At 45.1% G+C, this 25,287-nt stretch overlaps 1 protein-coding gene and 1 long non-coding RNA gene across 2 annotated transcripts in view; both read right to left on the bottom strand.

Annotated features, from left to right (window-relative positions):
- The window catches only part of IGF2R (insulin like growth factor 2 receptor), a 122,968-nt gene extending 117,595 nt beyond the window's left edge, over positions 1 to 5,373 (bottom strand). Inside the window, exon 1 of the mRNA XM_064292987.1 lies at positions 5,189 to 5,373. Coding sequence (XP_064149057.1) covers positions 5,189 to 5,358 — 170 coding nt within the window. The 5' untranslated portion in view covers positions 5,359 to 5,373. The remainder of the gene's footprint in view (positions 1 to 5,188) is intronic.
- A 10,564-nt stretch (positions 5,374 to 15,937) lies between these two features.
- LOC135232629 (uncharacterized) lies at positions 15,938 to 22,271 on the bottom strand. Its single transcript, XR_010323233.1, has 3 exons — positions 20,940 to 22,271; positions 19,729 to 20,008; positions 15,938 to 17,403 (listed from the first exon to the last, which is right to left on the bottom strand). It is a non-coding gene; the product is annotated as an uncharacterized LOC135232629 (long non-coding RNA).
- Between the last annotated feature and the right edge of the window lie 3,016 nt (positions 22,272 to 25,287).

Raw genomic sequence — 25,287 nt, 5'->3', positions numbered from 1 at the left:
CTGGGTCTATCAACTTTTCCACCTTCAAAAGGGTGCAGTCTTACCACTTTTCCACCACTCTCTGTTAATAGAAAATATTTTCGTGTTCCTTCTCGGACAGCTTTCTGCCTTATACAGGTTTTGGGTTTGATAGGTTCTACTGTATCAAAGTTGGTTTTTAAAATTATCAGCAACAGATTCCAGCAGTGTATTTTAAGAGTACTACAACAAGACAGGATATTTTAGAAATATAGTACATTAGAAAATGTATCATTAAAAGAGAAAAAAAAACACAAAATTCAATCGATGCCAGAAAAGTGCATGATAAACTTTAATAGTTTCACACAAAAAAACTTGACAAACGTGATAGAAGGTATTTATCAGAAATGCACAGTGAATATCGTACTTTCTGGTTAACCATCTGACGCATTCCCATTAATACGAAGAAACCCTACCACTGCTACTAACCAGTATTATAACAGAAAGCCTAGTGAATATGATAAAACTCAAAGGAATAAGAGACATTAAGTTAAGAAAAAGAGATCTGAAGTTGTCATCATTTACAGATGATAAAAGTAAAATCTACCTAGGAAGTTCAAGTGATAATAAATTAACTGACAAACTACCAGAACTAATAAAAGCTCACCAAGAGGGCTCCACACAAAATTTAAAGACAAAAACCAATAGCTTTCCGATACACCAGCAAAACAAACAAAAAGTTACAGATTAAAATATCCCATTATCAATAGCAACGAAATCTAGGACATGCCTACGGATAAACCTAAAAAGAAAGATGTCAAGACATTTATGTCAAGAGCTACAATGCTTGTGCCGGAGAAAGTAAAAGACTGCAATGAACAGACAGCGCTGTCACGTTCACACATGGGTAGACTCAGTAATTTAGGAAAACTGACACGTGTACAATAATCTATAAATTCTACGGAAGCTCAATCAGTCTAAGATTTGTCACGAAGCTTGACAAGATAATTCTAAAATTCATATGGCAAAAATAAATGCCCAAGTCTCCCCAAAACAATGGGGTGGGGACAGGTACCTCCCTTTGCAATAGAGACATGCTATACTGTGGCCAGGATCTGGGCTGCCTGAGGCCCAGTTCTGGTCCCTGAATTCTCACTGCCCAGTTCAATGCAGTTTTACTTGTTAAGATCAAAATAGAGGACGCCAAAATTATTTTTCTCCAACCATCTTTTAAAAATTCCTTTCTCTACGGAACACTGGTAAGAGATGAGGATCAGGCATTCATTTCCTAGGAATTTATCAGGATGCCGTTCTAAAAATTAATCAATGAGTCTTCATGTGCCTGTAATTAGCAATCACAGGCTTCTACACATACGTTTTGTTGGAAGAAATATATACACACCATTGGACGTGGTCCAAGTTTAACATGTGGCCCAAATTAGGCATATAAGGATTGTTCTTTTGGAAAAATTTCAGGGGAAAAAAAAAAAAAGTCTCCTTAGAGACAGGAACTAAACCAGCCTCAGCCCCCAGCTGGCTTCATTATTCTCTTGTCCTCAAAATAATAAAAACTTTTCAGCATTTATACCCAAACAATTTGGGGAAAATTCGTTCTATATAAATTTTAAAATATTTAACTGCCTAAATCATGCTGGCCCCATGCATCATTTTATAATTAGTACAGACCACTAGGACTTCACTTGTGAAGGATGATGTTAACACCACAATAAAGGACGGAAACCCACCTATTTTATAGGTAATACGGCATTTTGCAAAGTTTAAATTGTACAGTAGAAGTAAAGTTACTAATACGCAGCATTCTGACCACTCCAGGGGATTCTGCCCGGCCTAGCCCCTGCCTCCTTGCCCGTAGGTCCCCCTCCCCAGTTTCTGCCTTGTCCTGCCCCACCGATCTGGGCTATCCCTCCCCAGTCTCAAACTCCTTCCCACCCCAGGACCTCTGTGTGTGTGGGTCCCACAGCCTACAACGCTGGCTTCGGGAAACAGGTTCTTCCTACCCCAGCACACCACTTCCCAAGAAACACTGAAGTGATTAATAATCACTAACTTCTTCCACTGCCCAATCCTCTTGACACTGAGAAAACATTATTGAGTCTCTCCAAAGAATAAACACTTATTCCAAGTGCTACTTGGAGCCAGATACACTTTGGGAAACTTGCCTATGTTGTCCCTGCCTTTCCACGAGTCACCCCCAGAGACCTGGCCTCTCCGTGTACACGAATGTAGTCAAAGCAGCTGCTGAAATCACCCCTCCAGCCTGCTTCCTTCCTCCTGCCCCCCCAACTCCCCAATAACTAATTACACCAGGAACGGCACCCCTACCCGCCACCCACCATGACAGGGTCAGAGCCGAAGCTCACCCAAACCCTCTCCCCCACCCAGCATGCCCCAAAGCTGGTCCTGACTTCCCTCTCCTGGGTCCTATGGGGCAGCAGATAGATGAAAAATACCCTTAAGGCTCTGAGAGCCGGGCTTGAGAGGAGAGATTGCTTCCTGGGAAAGTCAACTCTCTTTTTTAAAGAGTGTGTGAGATTTTGCACCAGAGCTCTAGTTGAAGCTGTACAGTGTCTGGGCACCTGGAAAATGCTGCTGGGATGATGGGGTTCTCAGATAGCCCTTGCCACCAAACTGCAATGAACAAGACTGTTTTCAATGAGAAAATGCGGTCGAAGTTTCCAACAGCCAATTCACAGCCATTTGGAATGTGATCTTTGCAACACTGGAACTGCCTCGATGTGACCAAGCTGCACAAACAAATAGTAACATATGTAGAGGCCTAGCTTTCATGCTCAGGGTGGAGATGGGTGTGACCATGGAAAGAACAGAAAGGTAGCTAACCATGTCCCGCTTCAGCGGATTTTAAAAATAATCAGTTCACATTTGTATTCCCCAAATATGCACTAATGTTAGGAAACTTTTTGCCAGTTCTCTCTCATTAAAAAAAGCAGATTTTTTACCCCCCTTCAAAACAAAACGCCTTAAAAAGAACCTAAGCAGACGTATCAATTTAAAATAGGAATGGACTGGAAGAATTTCACCTTGCAGGTACTCAATTTAAAACAGAGATGACAATTACTGCAGGAGCTTTGGAAAAGTCTCAAGGTGCAACCATAGAGCAGTTAACCAGATGGGAGAGAGGTGTGTGCAAAGCCAAACTTGAGTTGGCTGTTAGGTTCGTTGTCCTTAGGAAATCTGGCAGAAAACTGAAATCCACCACCTTTAAAGATATTCTAAGACCAGAGAGGGCACACCTTATCATACCAACAGTGCATATCAACCTTCAGAACACTCTAGTATTTATCTGCCCCTATATGACAGTGCTCAGAAGGATTTAAAGATACAAAGGCCACTTCCCACTGGACGAAGGGAGGTGTTGTACCTGAAGATGAAGTTAATAAACACAGGTTCCTAACACTTCAGGGACTTCTTGTTAGGTGCCATCGAGTCAGTTTCAACTCATAGTGACCCTACATACAACAGAATGTAACGCTGCCCGGTGTTTCATTCTGTTGTGCATCACGTTCATTGTCGTTTGAGCCCATTGTTGCAGCCACTGTGTCAATTCATCTTGTTGAGGGTCTCCACCTCTTTTGCACTTCAGTGACTGGCCTAGTGCAAAAGCAAGCTCCCCGGCCACCACATCAGCCACAGGGCATGGGTCTTCTCTTGAGGCCAATTTTTACCCTGAACTATTGAGAAGCAAATTCCAATTTTCTAACATCATCTAAGAGCTGGACATCACCAGCCCGACTGAGTTAATTCCTCAGGGATGTTTTTGGTCAGACCAACCAGTGTTTCTGCCTTTCAGTGTGGGTCTCCTCCTGACCTTGTTTCTGAGACACTGCCCTCTTCTAAGTTGCCACCTTTTTTTTTCTGTATCAAGCACATGTTACTATGTATCTTAGGGCAGCTAACTGGCTCACAAACTATTATGCAGTAAACTCTCCCTTCACTGCCCCACCCCTCTCAAAAAAAAAAAGAGGGAAGGAAATCTTGGACATGAACCTTATTACCAAAGCGCTTCTATTTGATCTTTGTCTCACTCCTCTGGGAGTAATTCCTGCAAGTTCTAAACTCTACGGTGCTACTAAGAATGTCTCTGAATGGAGGGAAGAATAGGAACCTCACAAACCTGACCACAAAGTAAAACTTCAGCTCCCAGTATACTCAACTTCATTTCATTCTGAGAAGTAACTTGCTGCTGCCCAGGAAAATCATCAGGGTCACCAGGGGTGGACTGTTCCCTAGTCTTTCAAAACTTTTCAGTCTGCTTGCTTTTTACTAAACTTCAGAAAACAAATAAAAGCTTGAATTTTACATCATCCTAAATCGTCCAGAGGAAGTTGCTCAAAAAAATTCACAGAATTGGAAGTTCCCAAACCCATGGTTTCTCTCAGTCCGAGCACATGAACAGCACTCAGTGGGGCTAAGGATTATACCATCATGGTTCCCAGAGCAAAACGCTCCACCGCTAGAATAATCCACCCCAGAGACAATGACATCATGTGAGCAACTAGACGGAAAACTGGGATTGGAGAGGTGAAGGATAAAATCTTGACAGCAGAATACAGGACGACCACCATCCCTATCCCCCCAATTAAAAAATTAAAAAAAAATTTTTTTAACGTCACCTACGGCAGAAAAGCTCTCAGCGACTTTAAAATGAAAATGAAAAACTCACACGGAGGAAATCGATCAGTAAATGAAACCAAAAACACCCAACTCGAAGGCTAAGTCTTTCCAGACTCGGGGACCTCCCCAAGGACCCAGCTGATGGAACTTCAACCGAAACGTGGAAGTGGGAACAAAGCAAAGCTGTAGTTCCTGCCTAAACCAACTTTCCCAGACGCACCGCGGAGCAGGCTGAACCGGGCGTGAGGCTACGCACAGGATATCACCCAGATGGGTCCGGGCAGCCGGCCGCTCGCGCACCACGCGGCCCCTGACTTAGTGACAGCCACAAGTGGTCCAGGTCAGAGGGCTAGCGGAGCCAGTGCCAGGACCGCGCGCCCCCCGCCCCCGGACGGAGAGGAGCCTCCGCTTTCTGCTCCTTGGCCAACACACTGCCAACTTTCCCTCTCGGAGTCGGGGTGGGAAGTGGACCGGAACCTGGGGCAGAAGCCACCCCGGGACCTCGGACCCTCCCCGGGCGGCCGAGCGCCGTGCGCGGCGGGAGGAGGGCGAGGCGCGCGGCTGCCCGGAGACCCACCTGCACAGCTCCGGGAAGCTGGCGCCCTGGGCCGCGGCGCCTGGGCCCCGCGGGCCGCCGGGCGCCGAGACGAGCAGCAGCAGCTGCAGCAGGAGCAGGGCGCGCGGCGGGCGGGCGGCTGGCGCGGGCCGGGGCCCCAGGTGGGCGCTCCGGCCGCCGGCGGCCCCCATCGCGGCGGGCTCGGGGCTGGCGGCGCGCGGCGGCGCGGGGCCGCTCCCGGGACAGGGTCGCGCCGCCAGGGCGGAGGCGGCGGCGGCGGAGGCGGCGGTGGCGGCGGAGGTGCGGGAGACGCCGGAGGAGCCGGGCGGCAGGAGCGAGCGGCTCGGCTGGGCTCGGCGGCGGCGACCCAGGAACCGCGCGTCACGTGACCGCGCGGCACCGCCCCTGCCGTCACGTGACCGCCCTGTTCAGGTGATCCCGGCACCCCGGCCCCGTGGGGGTCACGTGTGGGCGGGCGGCGGGCCTGGGAGCGGCGGGGCGCGCCGGCCCAGGTGTGAGCGCCCGGCCCAAGGGACGAGGGGCCTCAGTTTCCCCTCCCTCGGAACCCTGCTGGGTTCGTGACAGGGGCGCTTCCCAGCCTAGAATTTCCCAGCGTCTGCAGGGGACGGGGGGATTCGAGGGCTTGCTCTGAGCGCCCGGGCCGTGAACGCAGTAGCGCAAGTCGGGTGCTTTTGAGGCTTTGGAATGAAATAACCGAGCCTTCCACGGGGATTTCCAGCCTTTGCCAAGGAGAGCTGCTCACGGCCTGCTGTGGGAGTTTTATTTACTCGCACGGGCATCCTATAGGAAAGAAGGCGGCACAAATATGGGAACGTGAAATATGAAACAGCCAGTTGCTGACTGTCAAACACATGCCGCTGAGCAAAGATTGCCTAATTCGTCTGTTCAGATGCTTCCTGGAGACTATACTATGTCAGGGGGCCCTGGTGGCGTAGCGGTTAAGAGCTCGGCTGCTAACCAAGAGGCTGGAGGTTCAAATCTACCAGCTGCTCCTTGGAAACTCTATGGGGTAGTTCTGCTCTGTCCTGTAGCATCACTACATGATTAAGAACCAACTCGAAGACACCCAAAAACAATTTACTATGTGAGTGGCTCTGAGCTAGGCACTGTGAAAGCAAAAAGATGGTCTGACAAGGCTTGAATCCAAAACATTTTCTTTTATTAGAGCAAATAAGAAAGTTAGAAAATGATCGCCGTGATAACTACCAATCTTTTGTGTGTGTGTGTGTGTGTGCATGCTTATTCTGTACCAGATACTATGCTAGCCACTTAAGCATGAATCTTAATAAACCTGTGAGATGAGACCCTTTTCATAGATGAGGAACTGAGGGACAGAAGTGTTAAGTAACTTGCTCAAAGACTTTGAGATGTGACAAAGCTGGGACTCAAACCTGTACAAATAATCACGAGCAGATAAGTATGAGTTAAGCGGTGTTCTGGTGCTTTGATTGTATTAGCTCATTTAATCTTAATTTTATGGTACCTTTATTGCCCCATTTTACAGGTAAGGAAACTGAGGCACAGAGAAGTTAAATAGCTTGCTATTCATACAGCTAATAAGCAGGAAAAGCCAGGACTTGAACCCAAGCCAAACAGATGAGGAGCCTATGGCTGAGCCACTATGCTGTACTGTCAAAGAGTAACAAAGCCTAAGAAAGTTAAGTGTTGTAGTGGTTCAGAGGAGGCGCTCTGGTGGGCATCAAGAAAGGGTTAATATTTTGCAACTCCAGTATCATAATTGATACAGGTAAGGGTCATCACTGGGTATTAAAACCAACAGGTAAAAATTGTTGGGAACTGGAATTTTCGCTTTTGGGGAGATCCAGTTCTCAAAATATCACCTAAATAAAGGGAAAATACATGTTTACAGTGGAAAGGTCTGCTAGGACCACCTTAGTCAAGTGATTAAAATTAGTATCACCAATTTTTGGAAAAACTGACATTATTTGCCTCCTAAAGTGATGTAATAAAAGAGCTGCTGAAGAATAATATTAAAAAGAGGGTATAATCATGACTCAGATTCAGATGGAAAATGCACGTATCAAACATTTTATTTGATTCATTACTTGACAAGAGAACCAGTGAGATGTTACAACTGGTTTAAAAGAGAACCCAAAAAGAATCCAACACGTATGTAGGTAGCCCACAGTGCCAAATGAATTTGCCTCATAAATGTAAGGTGGATCAGTATTCACAGGTCAATAATCAACTGCGTATCCAATGGACACAATTTGCGTCCCTAAAGACAAGCATTACATACATTACTGTACATATTATACAATTTACAGAGTTGTAAAATTACTCTAAGACAATGAAAAGCACAAAAGCCCATAGAACCAGAGGGTATGCTAGACAACGTCTAGCTTCCACTGAAGTTGCCCATTAATATTTTTGGTCCATTTCAAAGTTTTTCACAACTATTTCCTGTTGTTGCCCTAACGTATTTTAGTATCTGACCCTTTACAGAAAAAGGTTGCTGACCCCTGTTCTAGATCAGTGGTTCCCAAAAGTGTGATCTTTGCACCATCGGTTGTGGCATCACCTGCCAGTTTGTTATAAACACAAATCCATGAGTCCCACCCCAACCTATTAAATGAAAATCTCTGGACATGGGCCCAGGAAATTGTTTTAACAAGCTTTCAAGGATATTCTCATACCCATCAAAGTTTGAGAATCACTGTCCTAAAAAGGGACATAATAACAAAATATAATGCATGATCCCTAATTGGAGCCTGAGCTCCCCAACGAAGAAGGTCTAAAGGATATTTGGGGAAAATTGGAAGGAGCCCTGTTGGCGCAATGGTTAAAGCACTTGTCTGCTAACCAAAAGTCAGTGGTTTGAACCCACCAGCTGCTCCTTGGGAGAAAGATGTGGCAGTCTGTTCCCATGAAGATTACAGCTTTGGAAACCCTATGGGGCAGTTCTACTTTGTCCTATAGGTTGCTATGAGTCAGAATCGACTGGATGGCAACGGGTTTGGTTTGGGGGAAAGACACATAATAACAAAATGTAATGCATGATCCTTAGCTGGAGCCTGAGCCCTGCAGAAGAAGAAGGTATAAAGGGCATTTGGGGACAACTGAAGGACCCCTGGTGGTGCAGTGGTTATAGCAGTTGGCTGCTAACCCAAAGGTCAGTGGTTCAAACCCACCAGCCACTCCACAGGAGAAAGATGGGCAGTCTTCTTCTGTAAAGATTTATAGCCCTAGAAACCCTAAGGGGCAGTTCTACTCTGTCCTATAGTGTCGCTGAGTGAGAATCCACTGGACAGCAATGGGCTTGGTTTGGGTTTTGGGGACAATTGGAAAAATTTGAACATTAATCATATAAACTCTAAGGAGCTCAGGTGTTAAGCACTTGGCTGCTAAGCGAAAGGTTGGAGGTTCAAACCCACCCAGCGGCTCTGCAGGAGAAAGGCCTGGTGATCTGCCCCCATAAAGATTACAGCCTAGAAAACCCTATGGGACAGGTCTACTCTGTCACATGAGGCTGCTCGGAATTGAAAACAGACTCAACAGCACCAACAACAACGTTAGAAACTCTGAAGTCAAACAGTGTCAGGCACAAAGCTCTGCTGTAGTTTGTGGACATTTACAGCAAAACTTTGAGGAAGCAGAGACTCAGAGATGTTAGCCCAAGACCCCACAATGAATAGGAGCAGATCCAGTCCCAGAATCCAAGTATGACTGCCTGCGCTTTGACCACGACACTGTTGTGATGGCTCAGTCCTCTTGCACCTGACACTTGGGCAATACAAGCCCAGGTGACAGACCAAGGACAAAAATGGTCTGCTGCTGAGAATGTCCCTGCTTGGTGTCTGGAGTAATAGCAGTGGCAGGTAAAGCTAACATGTGCCCCTTGGAATACTGGCCACAAGCTATCAAATCAGTGATGCTCAGATATTTCTCTGAAACTCAGGCAGAAGCTTACACAAAAATTCCAGACACTTTTCAGAACACCCAGGGAGGAGGGTGATTCTACCAAAAGACCTTCAGAGCACATTGTCATACCTTTTGAAATGTCTTGATCCACCTGTCTATCAGTTTGTCATACTGTGGTGTCTTGCGTGTTGCTATGATGCTAAAGCTATGCCAGAAGTATTTCAAATACTAGCAAAGACACCCGTGGTTGACAGGTTTCAGCAGAGCTTCCAGACTAAGACTAGGAAGAAAGGCCTGGCTATCTACTGCCTAATATTAGCCAACAAAAACTTTATGGATCACAACAGAGCATTGTCCGACTCACTTGCTTTTGACATGTCATCAGGAAGCATCAGTCGCTGGAGAAGGACACCATGTTTGGCGAAGCAAATGATCAATGAGGGAAAGGGAGACCCTTGGTGAGATGGATTGGCACAGTAGCCAAAATGATGGATTCAAACATGCCAACAATCATGAGGATGACACAGGATCAGGCAATGTTTCATTCTGCTATACATAAGGTCACCATGAATCAGAGTCAACTCAGTGGTAGCTACCTATCTCTGTCTAAGATGATAAATAAAATAACTTGCATGAAAAAAAAATGTGTAGTAGATTGAATTACTGTTAAATCTCTTGGGTGGGATAATGGTATCATGATTATGTAGGAGAATGTCCTTGTTCTTAGGTAATATGTGCTGAAGTATTTAGGGGTGAAGTGTCATGATGTCTGCAGCTTTCAGATGGTTCAGAAAAAATATATATAAATGTATGGGTAGAAAGTTAATGTCAAAAATATTAATCATTGGTAAATGTAGGCTGTCCTAGTTTTCTAGGATTGTAATAACAAAATACTACAAGTGAGTGGCTCTAAGAACAGAAATGTATTATCTCACAGTTTTGGAGGCTGGAAATCCAAATGAGGGCATCACCTCTAGAGAAAGGTCCTTCATCTCTTGCAGCTTCTAGTGACCGCCTGCAATCCTTGGGGTCCCAGGGTTTACAGACAAACCTGCCTCCATCCATCATCACGCGGCATCTGTCTTCCTCCTGTGCCTCTCTCCCTGTTGGTTCTGCTCTTTTTTTTTTAAGATACCACCCAGAAGGAATTAGGTTTATGCCCCACCCGACTCTGGTATGACCTCCTTAACATAAAAGAAAAACCCTGTTTCCACACAAGCCCACATTCACAGGTACCAGGCATCATTAGGTCTTTAACATATCTTTGGGGGGATAAATTCAATCTCTGTCATAGGTGGAGGGTTTATCAGTCTTCTTGCACTATTCTTCCAACTTCTCTGTAGGTCTTACATTTGTCAAAATGAGAAGTTGGGAAAGAGATTCCATGATGGAACAGATTGCTTTTTGGCTTGATTTGGCCAAAGATTTGCTAAATCCCGGGTTTATAAAATATAATCCTTCCCTCAAGGAGCTCACAGTTTAGTAAGGAAGATAGTCAATTTTACATTTTATATCCCCTTGTGACTATGAGGAGAGATAGAGCCAACTCAGTGGGAGGAAGATGGAAAAAGTCTGGATCCTGATGACTGTTTACCAGTTCACAAGCACCCTTGAATGCTGTGTATTTGATCTTTTGTTTTGTGGCAGAATAAGTAAATTTGCCCAAGCTGTGTGTACTAGTTGTTAATTTATTGCCTCTCAGCTCTGAATGCTCTGTGATAAGCAAGGGAGTTCCTTTAAGTAAATCAAACCAAACACCAGTTGCCGTCAGGTCAAGTCTGACTCATAGTGCCTCCACGTATGTCAGGGTAGAACTATGCTCCAGAGTATTTTCATTGACTGATTTTTTGGAAGTTGATCACCAAGACTTTCTTCCAAGGCATCTCTGAGTGGACTTGAACTTCTATCCCTTAGATTAGCAACTGAGCACGTCCTCTGTTTGCACCACCCAGGGACACATGCCGTTAAGCTTTCTCAGTAAAGGACACTCTGGAGGAAGAGGCTCTCCTGCAATTTCCTGCATGCCCACACCTGGCTTCTGACCACCAGCTCCCCTGCCTGCACTCCAGAGAGTGGCCTGGGCACCCTCAGTAAGCCTCTATGTGGCCTGCACACAGCTGGTTGAAGCCCAGAGGGTCACACATCAAACTGCAACTCCTTCTGCAAGACCCGGTGCAATTTCCATGCTCTGAAGGCCTCCGACCCCCACTGGCACCCAAATTGCTGCTGTATGCCCACGCCACCAGTTGCTGGCCATTTGTTCTCCCACTGCCATTCCAGAAGGATTGAATTGTGTCCCCTCAAAATTTATGTTGAAGTCCTAACCATTGTACCTGTGAACATGACCTTGGAAATAGGGTTTTTGAAGATGCTATCTTTTTTATCAGTTAACATAAGGTCATACTAGAGTAGGGTTGGTCCTAATCCAGTATGAGTGGTGTCCTTATAAAAAGGAGAGCAGACACACAGGGAAGAAGTCCATGCGAAGAGGGAGGCAGAGATGGAGTGATGCTGCAGCCAAAAGCCAAGGACACCTGGGGCTACCAGAAGCTGAGAGAGAAGCTGAGATCTTCCCCTAGAGCCCTCCATAGAACATGGTCATGCCAACACCCTGAATGTAGGTTCCCAGCCTCCAGAACTGTGAGGCAATAAATTTCTGTTCTCATAAGCCACCCGATTTGTGGTATTTTGTTACAGCAGCTCAGGAAATGAATGTAGTGGACTATTGCAACATCAGGTCAGCTCCAGATCAGCTCTAGCCTGGCCAAGTAAGCAAACTTCTCTGCTATTCTATGGGCTGAGTCGTACCTTCTCCAGGGAAGTCTGAACCCCTTGTAAGCTATTCTTCATACTCATTCTCAGCCCGAGGGTACCATAATAAGTTTCTTTATATCATATCATTACTCTTTTATCACAGTTAATATTTCCTTATTAAACTTCTCCTGCTAACCTATTGTGGGGTTTCTATCTCCTGATTGACTCTAAACAGCTATACCATATTTAGTTGGCTTTTGTATTACTTGAAGCCAAAACCATTCCAACTGACCCAATGTACTACTTGGCAACTGGCTGGATAGAAAAGACAGCAAAGGAGGAGTCAGCGATGACTAAAGTTTCTAGATTGGGAGGTTGGTTCTGCCCAGGATAGAAATAGGGCACAGAGGAAGATAAATGAATTTGGGGAGAAAGACGATAAGTATCTTTCTGTGCAATACCATGTATGAGGAATATCCAGGAGGAGGTGTCCATAAGGCAACTGGTAGGACAACACCAAACATGAGGAGAGGTCTGAACTGGAAGGAATTGTGGGGGAGACATTCACAAAGACAGGAGTGCTGATGTTGGGAGAAAGGTAGTGGAGGAATAACCGGACACCAGCAAACCGAATGAAATTGTCAAGCAAGAGAACAAAACAGAAAAGAGTTTCTTGATGTATTAGTTATCTCTTGGTATGTAACAAATTATCTCTACATTTGTTGCTCCTGTTAGGTGCCATCAAGTTGGTTCCAATTCATAGCAACCCTGCGTACAACAGAAAGAAACACTGCCAGGTCCTGTACCATCCTCACAATCATTTTATGTTAGCCCATTGTTACACCCACTGTGTCGGTCCATCTCAGCAAAGATCTTCTGCTTTTTCACTGACCTTCTACATCAGGATTGGAGAAAGATTCATTAACAACCTGCATTATGCAGATGACACAACCTTGCTTGCTGAAAATGAAGAGGACTTGAAGCACTTACTGATGAAGATCAAAGACCACATCCTTCAGTACGGATTACACCTCAACATAAGGAAAATGAAAATTCTCACAACTGGACCAATAAGTAACATCGTGATAAGCAGAGAAAAGTTTGAAGTTGTCAAGGATTTCATTTTACCTGGATCCACAATTAACACCCATGAAAGAGCAGTCGAGAAATCAAAAGACTCATTGCATTGGGCAAATATGCTGCAAAAGACCTCTTTAAAGCATTGAAAAGCAAAGATGTCACCTTGAAAACCAAGGTGCGCCCGACCCAAGCCATGGTGTTTTCAATCTCCTCATATGCATGTGAAACCTGGATGATGAATGAGAAAGACTGAAGAGTTGATGTTTTTGAATTGTAGTGTTGACAAAGGATATTGAATGTACCATGAACTGCCAAAAGAATGAGCAAATCTGTCTTGAAAGAAGTATAACCAGAATGCTCCTTAGAAGCAAGGATGGTGAGATTACGTCTCACATACTTTGGACATGTTATCAGGAGGGATCAGTCCCTGGAGAAGGACATCATGCTTGTTAAAGCAGATGGTCAGCGAAAAAGAGGAAGACCCTCACAAAGATGGAGTGATACAGTAACTGCAACAATGGGCTCAAGCATAACAATGATTGTGAGGATGGTGCAGGACCAGGCAGTGTTTCATTCTGTCGTACATAGGATCACTATGGGGTCAGAACTGACTCGACAGCACCTAAGAACAAGAAAAACAACTTTTACCTTCTCGAGCATGATGTCCTTCTTCAGGGACTAGTCCCTCCTAATATTATGTCCAAATTACATGAGACAAAGTCTCACCATCCTCACTTCCGAGGAGCACTCTGGCTGTATTTCTTTCCAAGACAGACTTGTTTGTTCTTCTGGCAGTCCGTGGTTTATTCAATATTCTTTGCCAAAGTCTTCATTCAAAGGTATCAATTCTTTGGTCTTTCTTATTCATTGTCCAGCTTTCGCATATATATGAGGCAATTGAAAATACCATGGCTTGGGTCAGGCGCATCCTAGCTCTCCAAGTGACTGAAAATAACAATAATCATTTATTAGTTCTCACAGTTTCTGTGGGTCAGGAATTCAGACAAGGCACAGCAGGGATAACTCATCTCTGCTCCATGGCCCCTGGGTTCTCAGCTGGAAGACTCAAAGGCTGGAGGCTGAAACCATCTGAAGCTCATTCACTCACATATCTGCTGGTTGATGTCAGCCAACACTGATGTCAGCCAAGACCTTAGATGGAATGCCATGTGGCCTCTACATGTGGCCTGAGCATCTTCACAACATGGTGGCTGGGTTCCAAGGGCAAGCGAAAAGAGAGAGTGAGAGGGGAAGCTGCATGCTTTTTATAACCCCGCCTTGGAAGTCAGGTAACATCAACTGTGCCACACCTATTGGTCAGGCAGTCACAAGCCTCTGCCCAGATTAAAGAGGAGGAAACAAGCCCCAGCTCTAAATGGGAGGTGTCTCAGTCATATTGTAAGAAGACCACGTGGCATGGGATAAATACCTAGGTGTGGCCCTACCTGAAAATACCACTGGCCTCATCTGAAGACCATCGTATTTATGGGGAAGAGAAAATAATTCAGAAAAGAAGCTAAGCTGTAGAAACAGAACCAAGGGAGTTCACAGAGCCAAGAGGGAGTAGAAAGTTGCTATGAATTACCATTTTGAGTTCAGTTATGAGAAGCACATGTTAAAATGAATGGTGGCAGCTGTGATGTGGACAACACCTGCAAGCAATAGCACTTTTAGGCTGGTGGGGCTTTTTTGTTTGTTTGTCTTAAGGCCTCAGATTAATTAGAGACATCCATTCAAATTCCCCATCTGAGGATCAAGATAATCTCATCTAATTATCAGACCTTATTTCCCTTATTGTTACCTCACTTGACTTCTTATTTAGCCTCCTTTGTCCTTCATTTCCTCCCTAACCCTCCAGTCTGTCTGCCTCCTCTTCCACTATTTCTTGGACCTAATATGGATGAAAAGTATATTAGTTATCTATTGCAGTTTAACAAATTACCTGAAAACTTAATGTCTTAAAAATCACAATAAGCATTTATTACCTCTCACAGTTTCTGTGGGTAGGGAGCAGTTTGGCAGGCAGTTCTGGCTCAGGGTCTCTCCTAAGTTTGCAGGCAGATGTGAGCCATGGTTGAAGTCATCAGAAGGCTTGGCTGAGCCTCGGGACCAGGCTCACTCACATGGCTGGTAGTTGGTGCTGGCTGTTGTTGGGAGGCCTCCGTTACTCTCTACGTGGGCCACTCCACAAGACTGCAAAAGTGACCTCACAGATTCCCCCCAAAGCAAGATATCCAAGAACCTGAGATAGTTACATAGCTTTAGAGTCATACATTATTACTTAGGGCATATTCTATTAGTGACACAGACCAACCCTTATATAATGTGGGAGGGAACCACCCAAGAACATGAATACCAGAGGTCAGGATGACTGGAGGGCATCTTGGAGGCCAGCTGCTGCAGAAAGAAAACTGGGAAGGTGACAGGCTGAAGAAGTGAAGGTAGGGTGAATGCATGAGAAAGGAAAGACATATATCATAGACGTGTCTCTTCTGTGAATACCACATTCATTCATTCACTTCACTGTTTTTTTTTCCTTCATTTTTAAAACCTACTTTCTGTGAATAAAACTCAACAAAGTAAAAGTGAATCAACATTTCAGCTATGTGAAGTTATTCTTTGGAAATCTTTAATTTTATCCCAGTGATTATTGAAAAGTTTTAATCCTATTTCAGTGTGAGTATATGTGTTTTAAATGGGGTATCAAATTTATTATGATGAATTGTAAAATATCCCTTTAATTTTCTTGCAGCCCCTTTCTATTCCTCTATTCATATTATCATGTGAACTTGTTCCTAAGAATTGAATTAGTTGTTATATTTATTTCAGCACGCTTATATCAGTGTTGGAGCCCTGGTGGCACAGTGGTTAAGAGCTCAGCTGCTAACCAGAAGGTTGGCAGTTCGAATCCACCAGCTGCTCCTTGGAAACCCTATGGGGCAGTTCTGCTCTGTCCTCTAGGGTCACTATAAGTCAGAATCTACTCAACAGCAACAGTACAGGTGTGGGTATATCAATGTTGCTCTGTATAAAGGCTGCATTAGCTCACCATCACAAAAAAAAAAAAAAAATGCAAGCTTATCCTGAGAAAGTCTTCTGCTAGTGCAGAGAGCTTTGGGCATCTGGGTTAAAATCTAGTCTCAACCTCTTATTAGCTCTTTGACTTTGGGAGAGTCATTATCCTCAGCTCCACTTTCTTCATATAGAGCAAGGGTCAATAACTTTCTCTAAAGGGCCAGATAGTAAATTTTTTAGACTTTATGGACCATACAGCCTCTGTCATAAGTAGTACTCAATTCTGCTGTTGTAACACGAAAAAACAAAAACCCATTGCCGTGGAGCCAATTCCAACTTGAAGCGACCTTATAGGACAGAATAGAACTGCCCCATATGGAGTGCCTGGTGGACTTGAACTGCCGACCTTTTGGTTAGCAGCCATAGCTCCTAACCACTATGCCACCAGGGTCTCCATTGTAGTATGAAAGCAGCCAGAAACAATACAGCATGGCTGTGTTCTGATGAAACTTCCATCATGAACACAGGCAGCCAGGCAGAGTTACCCCAAGGGGTCTGGTTTGTCAACCAAAATCTAGAAAATGGACCTATGGAAAGGGCATTGTGTTAACTGCTCAATATCTATTACATTCCAGCTGATAAGTCTAAACCAAAGATGTCTATTTTTAGAAATGGCCCTGGCTAAGCCATTCTGTGCCAGTGAGACAAGAGGAGAGGATTCCTGGAGGATTCTGGGAAATCAGCACCCTTGCTCTTAAGAAAATGGCACCACAGAAAGCTGTCTACCCCAGGCATGAACAAGGCATGAATTGGCATGAACAAGGCATGTGTCAGCATGCACAAGCTGGTAGGCCTCATTAGTACTAGAAGCTATTCCACCAGCCTTAGGAAAACTTTGACAGGGTGGGTGGCAGTGTCTTTCTCTGGACTTCTTTTTATGTGAGCTAAAAAAATTTCCAACTTCCCTTTATTAATCCTGAATTGAGTCATAGTTATGCTATCTAAATGGGATAATGAGTGTGACTGTGGCATGCAAATTATAATGCTCTACCAATATGACACAGGTCTCTGAGACAATCACCAAAAATCCCTTGCCCAAATCATCATTGTGTCCTGGGTCTCAGTCACGCTGATTATAGATATATTCAGTGACACTCACGTTCCATTGAAAGTGAAAATCCTTCATCTCTCCTCAAAAACTAAAAAAATAAAATTCGCAAACCATTACATCTCTTAGCTCGAGATTCCCAAACCACATTAAAAATAAATCAGTCAGTTAAAACCCTCCACGGAAAGATAATAACAACAATTATTAGTAAGTCAAAGTGATGAAGCAGCTCTACCCTAACGGCCAGCACAGGAGCAGGTGAGGAGTCATAGGAGCATAGTTTCTTTCTCCCTCTCTTCCTTTTTTCTTTTCTCCCTTCCTTCTTTTCTTCTTTTCCTTCCTTTTCTTCCTTCTTTCTGTCCTTTTTCCTTCTTTTCTGGAAAACAGCAGTGAGGATAGTTGAGTTTGAAAGCTGAAAGGCTGGGGTCAAAAATGAGTCTTCTTTAACAATCCAACTTTTGCTCTTGAGTAAAAAATAATTCCACACTAGGTATTATTTGTCCTCATAAGTAATATTCTCTTCTCTCTCTCTCTCCTCTCTCTCTCTCTTCTCTCTCTCTCTCTTCTCTCTCTTTACTCCCCCAAGGAGGTTTAGTACAACTAACAGTTATTATTATTTTTTCCATTTCTTTTATCTTTCCATGATGACCCAGTTCCATGGTGATTTAAAATTTGAAACAATGAAATAAATTAATTCAATATAACATTTCATAACTTGTATTGCTTGCAACTGTGTCATATATACAGTGTACCAGAGATAAATAACAATAGCAGCTCTAATCTGCTGAGTACATCCAGTGTACCAAGGATTGTACTGGGTGATTGGCAGTCATTAACTTTTACAACAACCTTGAAGGTATTATTATCTTCATGTTAGAGATGTACAAATTAAGACTTACAAGAGGATAAAGAATCTTGTGCACGATTATAGAACGAGGAAGTGGAGGGGCCTGGATTTGAATCTAGGTCTGTGAGATTTCAAAGGTAGTTCATACAGAACAACTCATCTCTGAGATTTTGACAAACAGGAGCATGCCAGAGGTTCATTTGTGGTTAGTGTTGCTGGCTGAGAAACTGACTCTGAGGGTTGGGTGCATCACACTGGGGTACCAGGTAGGACCCTGGAGAGGCACACATTTGATTACGAACAAGGAAAGGGACAACAGGCCAACCAGCCAGTGAGACGGCAAACTTTCCATTTTTGTACATTTATTTTGGTAAATTCAAAGGCAGGAGCTATATCTTATGTTATTTTTTGTGCCTGTTGTTAGTTGCTATCAAGTTTTGTGCCTGCATCATTTTACTTGTTGTGTTCTTCATAGGACTAGTACAACACCAAACATGAACAACACTCACTTATGGAATGTTGGATCAATGTAGTGGTACAGATTGACCAATACAACACCAAACATAAAACAACAGTCACTTATGGGATGTTGGATTGATGTGGTAAAACACAGAATGGCACCCATTGATGGGATGTTGAACTGATGTGGCAATACAGATTGCCCAGTAATGTGGGACTAGACGTGTGGGCATCTTCTCATACATCCTTGAGTCACAGAGGTGTTTATGAGACACCTATGATTTGGGGGTTAAGAGCCTGAGCTTTCAAGGTAGGCTTCCTGGCTTAAAAACCCTTTTCACCTCCACTCTGCCTGGGCCACCTGGGTGATTTAGTTAACCTTTTTAAGTCTTAATTTCTTAGTCTGTTAAAATATGAATAATTAATAGACATAAAGTGCCTGGTGTGGCTCCTAACACTTAGAAAGCACTCTTTAAAGAGCTTTCATATGCTAAAGGTATATTAAGTGCTCAGTAAATGGTATGTGTTATGGTAATGGTTATCTATTTTTTTAAATGATATCAGTGTGGTATAAGGCCTAAACTTAAGGCCCAATATGGTGTGTGTCTTGATACCTGGTGAAACCGTAAAGTCCTCAAATGGCCTAACCACAAGTTCCCCTCCCCACTCTGCTCCCACGAATAGGGTCTCCTAGCAAACAATGTTCATTATCAAGGGGATCAGGTAAATGCCTGCTGATCCTGGGTAGAGGGTTTCAGTTCCCAGGTAGCCCATGGGATTATTCACATGAGCTAATCTCATCCTTCTCGTAGGAACCGGGGGCACTCCTCCCTCTTGATACTACAAAGTCATCCTCCCACAGCCCCTGTTCATTTACTGTGTTCCCCAGTGCAACTTTTGCATGGTGTGTTGTGTCCTCATCCCCCAGGGTGTGAGTCATGTGACTCATAAACTGTTGTCAATCTTGTCTGTCCAGTGTTGGGTTCTGGTGTTCAGCCATCCCATAACCCTAGAGCAGGAATCTCTCCCTCACCAACAAGGTGAATAGGAGGTGATTAAACCAATCAGTAACCACACAATTTGCTTAATGTACATAAAAAAGTAGACTAAGAATTAGTGGAAGTAGATTTTACATCTAACTTTGCTGTTATCTTACTGTGAAATACTAGCAAACAACCTGCTCTGAAAAGATGACATTTTTAATCCCTGTAAAATGGGAATCCTCTTCTTTTCCGTGTTATTCTGAATTCTTCCTTTGGACTGTAGATTTTAAACTAAACAGCACTAATTGAACATCCCCCTGTGTCTTAAGCTGGGTTCTCTAGAGAAGTAAAACCAGTGCAGCATCTATACATATACAGGAAGAGGGAGATTTATATCAAGGAAATGGCTTACACGGTTGTAGAGGCTGGAATGTTCCAAGTCCATGAGTCAGGCTAAAGGCTTCTCCTGACTCACATAGCTGCAGGGGCTGGTGAATCCAAGATCAGCAGGTCGGACAACAGATCTCTGGCTCACAGGCTGCGGAGGCTGACAAATCCCAAGATCAGCAAGTAAGCTGGCAGGCCACTAGCTCACAGGCCGCAGAGGCTGACGAATCCTAAGATCAGCAGGTAAACTGGTAGCTCAAGTCCCAGGAACCAAAGGTCAGATGAACAGGAGCTAGCTGCAGAACCTAGAGCAAGCAAAAGCCCGTGAGCCTTGCCAGAAAGTCCACCTATATTGGATGCAGGCTACACCCCCAAGGAAACTCTCTGTCACAGCAGATCCCATCATGGAGGTGATCACATTATATCAGATCTCATCATGGAGGTGGTTATAGCATTATACAACTGCCAAACTACATCATAACTGCCAAACCGCTGAGAATCATGGCCCAGCCAAGTTGACTCCACAACGTTAACAATTACACCCTCTGTGCAGAATTCATTTCCTTGGTGGTGACCAGCAGGAACACAGGAACCATTTACATTTCTCTATATCAGCAGTTCTCCAAGTGTGGTCTGGGGAACACCAAGGAACCCCGGGATCCTTTCAGGGTGTCTGTGAGGTCCAAGCTATTTTTATAATAATGCTGAGAGATTTTCACTCTCATTCTCCAGAGGCTTCCTCAGGGGTGATGATGTCATCTCTGCCAGCTAGTGGGATGAAGGCTTGAATATACTTGTGTTTTTAAATGTTCTCAGCTTTAATTCCTAATATAGTAAATATCAGTAGATATAACTCACACAAGCAAAAGCTCTGTGAGGTCCTTGGTAACTTTAAAGGGTAAAAAAAGGCCCTGAGCCCAAAGGTTTGGGAACCACTGACCTGCCTATGTCTGACCTTTACTTTCCAGGTGCACTTTGTAACATGGCCTCACCAACAACTGTAAAGCACGTCACTGTGTTCATGATGTTATAAACGGCTATGAAGCAGAGAGGAAGAGGTTCTTTGATTCTACAAGACATTTTTCTGATGGGTCTATTTAAATAAGTCCTGCCAACATTCCTATTAAAATTACAGTTGCTGAGCAAGCAGGGACAAGGTCTTCCCACTGCCCCAGGCCTGTGGACACCCTCCTTTGGAAGAACCCAGCTTCCCTTTGTGGAAACAAAAATGCTCACCGCTGAAGGCTGCTACTCCAGAAAGCAGTCCCTGCAAATTAGCTCTGTTGGTCTCTTTTCTGGGCATTTGGTTTTGCACCTTGAAAGTTGTGCTTTGCTTTTAAGCAATTCTATTCTACAGTTTGTGACATCTCTCCAGTGTAATCACTGAGCAGTTCTTACAGTCATTTCCTTTTGCTCAAGAGCATTCTGCAGCAGTCATGGTTCCAGAAGTTAGAGCAGGCTGGGTGGGGTGGGCTAGCTACACATGGATTCTTGCTTCATGTTGTCTATCCCCGCTGGGTCCGTGCAGATGGTGCAATTGTCACACAGCAGGGGCAACTTTGCCACCAAAGGGACAGGAAATCCTGCCAGGAGGCACACGAGCACCAGGGGTGGGTCTCCTATTGACCTTGGCAGCCCTCCAAATCTTTCCCTGTGGCGAAAGAGCCCAGCTTGTGTGGACTCGGCCAGGCTGGCTCTGGCTGGGGCTTGTCCTGAGCGCTGAAACTGGCTACTTGAGGCTAAAGAGAGAATTAGATGCATTTTAAGAATGAACAGCAAACACAAACTCCCTTTAACTGCACAGGGTCCATTAACTCTTTAATCATTTACAAACAGGACCCCTTCCTGTGTGTGTGAAAGTGTGTGTGGGTGTGTGAGTGCGTGTGAGTAGGTGTATGTGAGTGCACAAGTGTGTGTGTGTGAGTGTGAGTGCACATAAGTGTATGAGTGCATGTGAGTGTGTGTGAGTGCACATGAGTGTGTGTGTGAGTGCACATAAGTGTATGAGTGCATGTGAGTGTGTGTGAGCGCACATGAGTGTGTGTGTGAGTGCACATAAGTGTATGAGGGCATGTGAGTGTGTGAGCGCACATGAGTGTGTGTGTGTGCGAGTGCACATAGTGTATGAGTGTGTGTGAGCACACATGAGTGTGTGTGAGTGTGGATATGGGTGTGAGTGTGAGTGCATGTGTGTGCATATGAGTATGTGTGGGTGTGAGTGTACGTGCATGTGTGTGTGGGTGTGTAAGTGTGAGTATATATGAGTGTGAGTATACATGAGTGTGAGTGCACATGAGTGTGTGTGAGTGTGAGTGTGGGCTGTGAGTGAGTGCATTGTGTGTGAGCGCACATGAGTGTGTGTGAGTGCACATGTGAGTGTGAGTGTGTGGGCTGAGTGTGAGTGCATGTGAGTGCACATGAGTGTGTGTGTGAGTGCATGTGAGTGTGTGTGTGAGTGCACATGAGTGTGAGTGTGTGTGTGAGAGTGTGTGTTGGGGGGGCTCCCCCAGGAGATGATTGTTTAGCAGACAAAATGGTTCCTGGGTGTGTTTGCAAAACACACTTGCATTCCTTTGCCTAGTTGTTGCATTAACCATACATGATATGGAAGGGCTAGTCCTAGTACAGCAAGGATAGAATCAAAATGACCCTAAAGGAGAGAAGAAGTGAGTGGGCTGAAACAGAAATCCTAAATTCCTCAAATACCCAGAACTCATCTCTAAGGATCCTGAGAAACGTGAAATGATAAGGCCCTTGACTTGGAGTCACGCAGCGTACCAGGATCTGCAAGTAGAAAACAAATCACCGTACTGATGCTCTTTCCCAAGGATCCCTGGTGGCGCAGTGGTTAAAGTACTCAGCTGCTAACCAGAAGGCCAGCAGTTCAAACTCACTAGCCCCTCCATAGGAGAAAGATGTTGCAGTCTGCTTCTGTAAAGATTTACAGTCTTGGGAACCTATGGAGTAGTTCTTGTCTGTCCTATAGGGTCGCTGAGTCAGAATCAACTCGATGGCAATGGGTTATACTCTTTCCCATAGCTAAAGCCCCTCAGTCCAAGTCATCATCCACTCCTGCCTCCTAACTGGCCTTCCTCCTGCCTCTGCTGCTACAGCAGTGTAAACGTTCTAGAATATGAATCCAACTGTGGCAGAATACTATCTCAAAGGACTCCTCTCAGCTCTCCAACTCCACCCAAAAGTCTCTCCCTTATAACCTGAGGGCCTCCCTCTTCCTTGCCCAGCAGGCATGGATTACCCACTTCAGACTAGAAACTAAGCAGGCAAATATTTGGCTAATAGGCCTGGAAGCCACTGGCCTGAGGGTTAGACGTGAAGACTCAGATGCAGGTTTTCAGTTTCCAGAGCTCAGATGAAACATGCTGTGGGCTGAGGAAGCAGAGAGGTCCCTGGGTGGATCAAAAGGTTTGTGCTTGTCTACTAACCCTAAAGGTTGGCAGTTCAAATCCACCTAGCAGCGCCATGGAAAAAAGGTCTGGTGATCTGCTTCTGTGAAGATTACAGCCCAGAGAACTCTATAGGACAGTCCCACTTTGTAACACATGGGTTACCATGAGTCAGAATCAACTAGGTGGCAACAGGTTGTTTTTTCATTTTTGGTTTTGAGGACGCAGAGAGAGGAGGGTGGGCTCAGGGAGGAGACATGAGATTGAGAAAGCACAGAGCAGGGTCTCAGGAGGCCATGAGTCAACAGGCAGATGAAGTCCCCTCCCTCCCACACCCCCAGCTGCCTTATGTGAGGGTTGCCAGCCTGTTCCTGTCAACTAGCTGGTTTCCGTTGACTCACCCTGTGTCTCACAATCAGCCACCCACAACCGGGAGCCCAGGATGCTCCCGAGCTCCCTACAGCAGAGGACTGAGGTACTGGTGGTATGAAAGTTCTGAGGGTGGGGGCTGGGTGGGCTGAAGGGAAGCCTCCCCTGTGACCCAGGCAGGCTGATACGGAGCCATTTTACCTGCCTACCCTGCTAGACCTGCTGCCAGGAACAGGCGTCCTCTGCTGTGAGAGGTCAGCAGGTATGAGGACGTGAGAGCCATGCCCACCCGAATGGCCGCGCTCAACCTGCCAGTGAGAAAAAGGACGTCGGAGGGTCATGCGTAGAGTTTAGCTGCTGGGGAGTCCTGGGGAGGGGGGTCTAGCACCCTGTCTCCCCAGGCTGAATACTGGGGTGGGAGCATAGAAAGACTGATAAAAAGGCCAAAGGCCCTAGGTAGACTGAAGGATGCCTGGCTGTCTCTCAAGGGGTAGACCACAAGGCTGAAAGCTCCAAAGAGTATGCTGTGTCCCACATGGCTGCCCAGTGGTCCAGCAGATGGACTTGAGAGAGGCTTCGCAGGGGCACCAGGGAGTAGCAAAGAAATAGCTAAAAGAGCTAGTGGTCCAGTAGTCCTGAAGCAGGGCTTCCAGACAGGGACAAAGAAGACCAGCAAAGTTGGTCCAACAACAGGAGCCCGCAGGGGGATGGTGGGCCTCGCTGGAGGCAGGGAGAGCAAGAGACTGGGTCCCACAAAGCACCTTTCCTGACACTAAAACCAAAAAAACTAAACCCATTGTCATTGAGTTGATTCCAATTCGTGGTGGCCCCATGTGTGTCAGAACACAACTGTGCTCCATAGGGTTTTCAGTGACTTATCTTTCAGAAATAGATCGCCAGACCTTTCACCCCAGGCACTTCTGGGTGGACTAGAACCTTCAACCTTTCAGTTAGCAGCTGAGCACGTTAGCCATTTGCACCACCCAGAGCCTACCTGGGAAGAAAGGAAATGGGGAGAAAAAATGGAGAGAATCTCGAGTTAACCTAGTGGTTTCCCAAAACAGACTCTTTGAAACTGGAAGCAGTTGAATTCGGACAAGATGAAGTTATCCATCAGATGAAATGAAAAGCTTGTCAGCTAAGTTGAATTTAATTTTAGAGAAGTCACAAGTATGCACGCCTGGGTTTGTAGATGGAGAAATTGATGCCCATTATGGGATCGTGGTAATCTCCTGTTAAAAACATTATAACAGACCAGAGGCTGATTAACCAGCAAGAAAGGTGCACACAGGCTTATAGTAAGCAAGGTACGCACCAGTTTAATTGTGCTTACTAATCCGTAGTAGACAATTTCACCTGGTTTTTACCACATAAACCAGGTAAAATTTGCACTACAGGTTAGTAAGTAAGCACAATTAAGCCCACTCTTACTTTGCTTATTGAGTAATCCGTTCCATTTCCCATTGCACTTGGAAATGCACCCATGCTCTGGGCCCTGGCCTCCAAGCCCAGGAACCTGCCCTTTTTTCTCTCGTTCCACTGATGTCTCACTAAGCTCTGCCTGCAGACCTCCTCCTGGGAGGGCATACTCAGCAAGCCCGACCCCGTTTCAAGGTTTATGTCAAAACATTTTGTTCCTGCAAGAAAGCCCTATCCCGTTATCCCATAGTAGCAGGGGCCACTGACGCTGTTGCAGCTTTGGTGAGTCCAGCTGCAATTGATCAAGTGATCGTTCTCGACTTCTTCCCTTCTCAGCACTCTTCTAACTTCTCAGCACTCCACACTTCATCATCACTTGCTCATTTATCACA

This window comes from Loxodonta africana, chromosome 1 (assembly GCF_030014295.1).
Source record: "Loxodonta africana isolate mLoxAfr1 chromosome 1, mLoxAfr1.hap2, whole genome shotgun sequence".
Lineage (NCBI taxonomy): Eukaryota > Metazoa > Chordata > Mammalia > Proboscidea > Elephantidae > Loxodonta > Loxodonta africana.
This window is presented reverse-complemented; position numbering and strand designations above follow the sequence as displayed.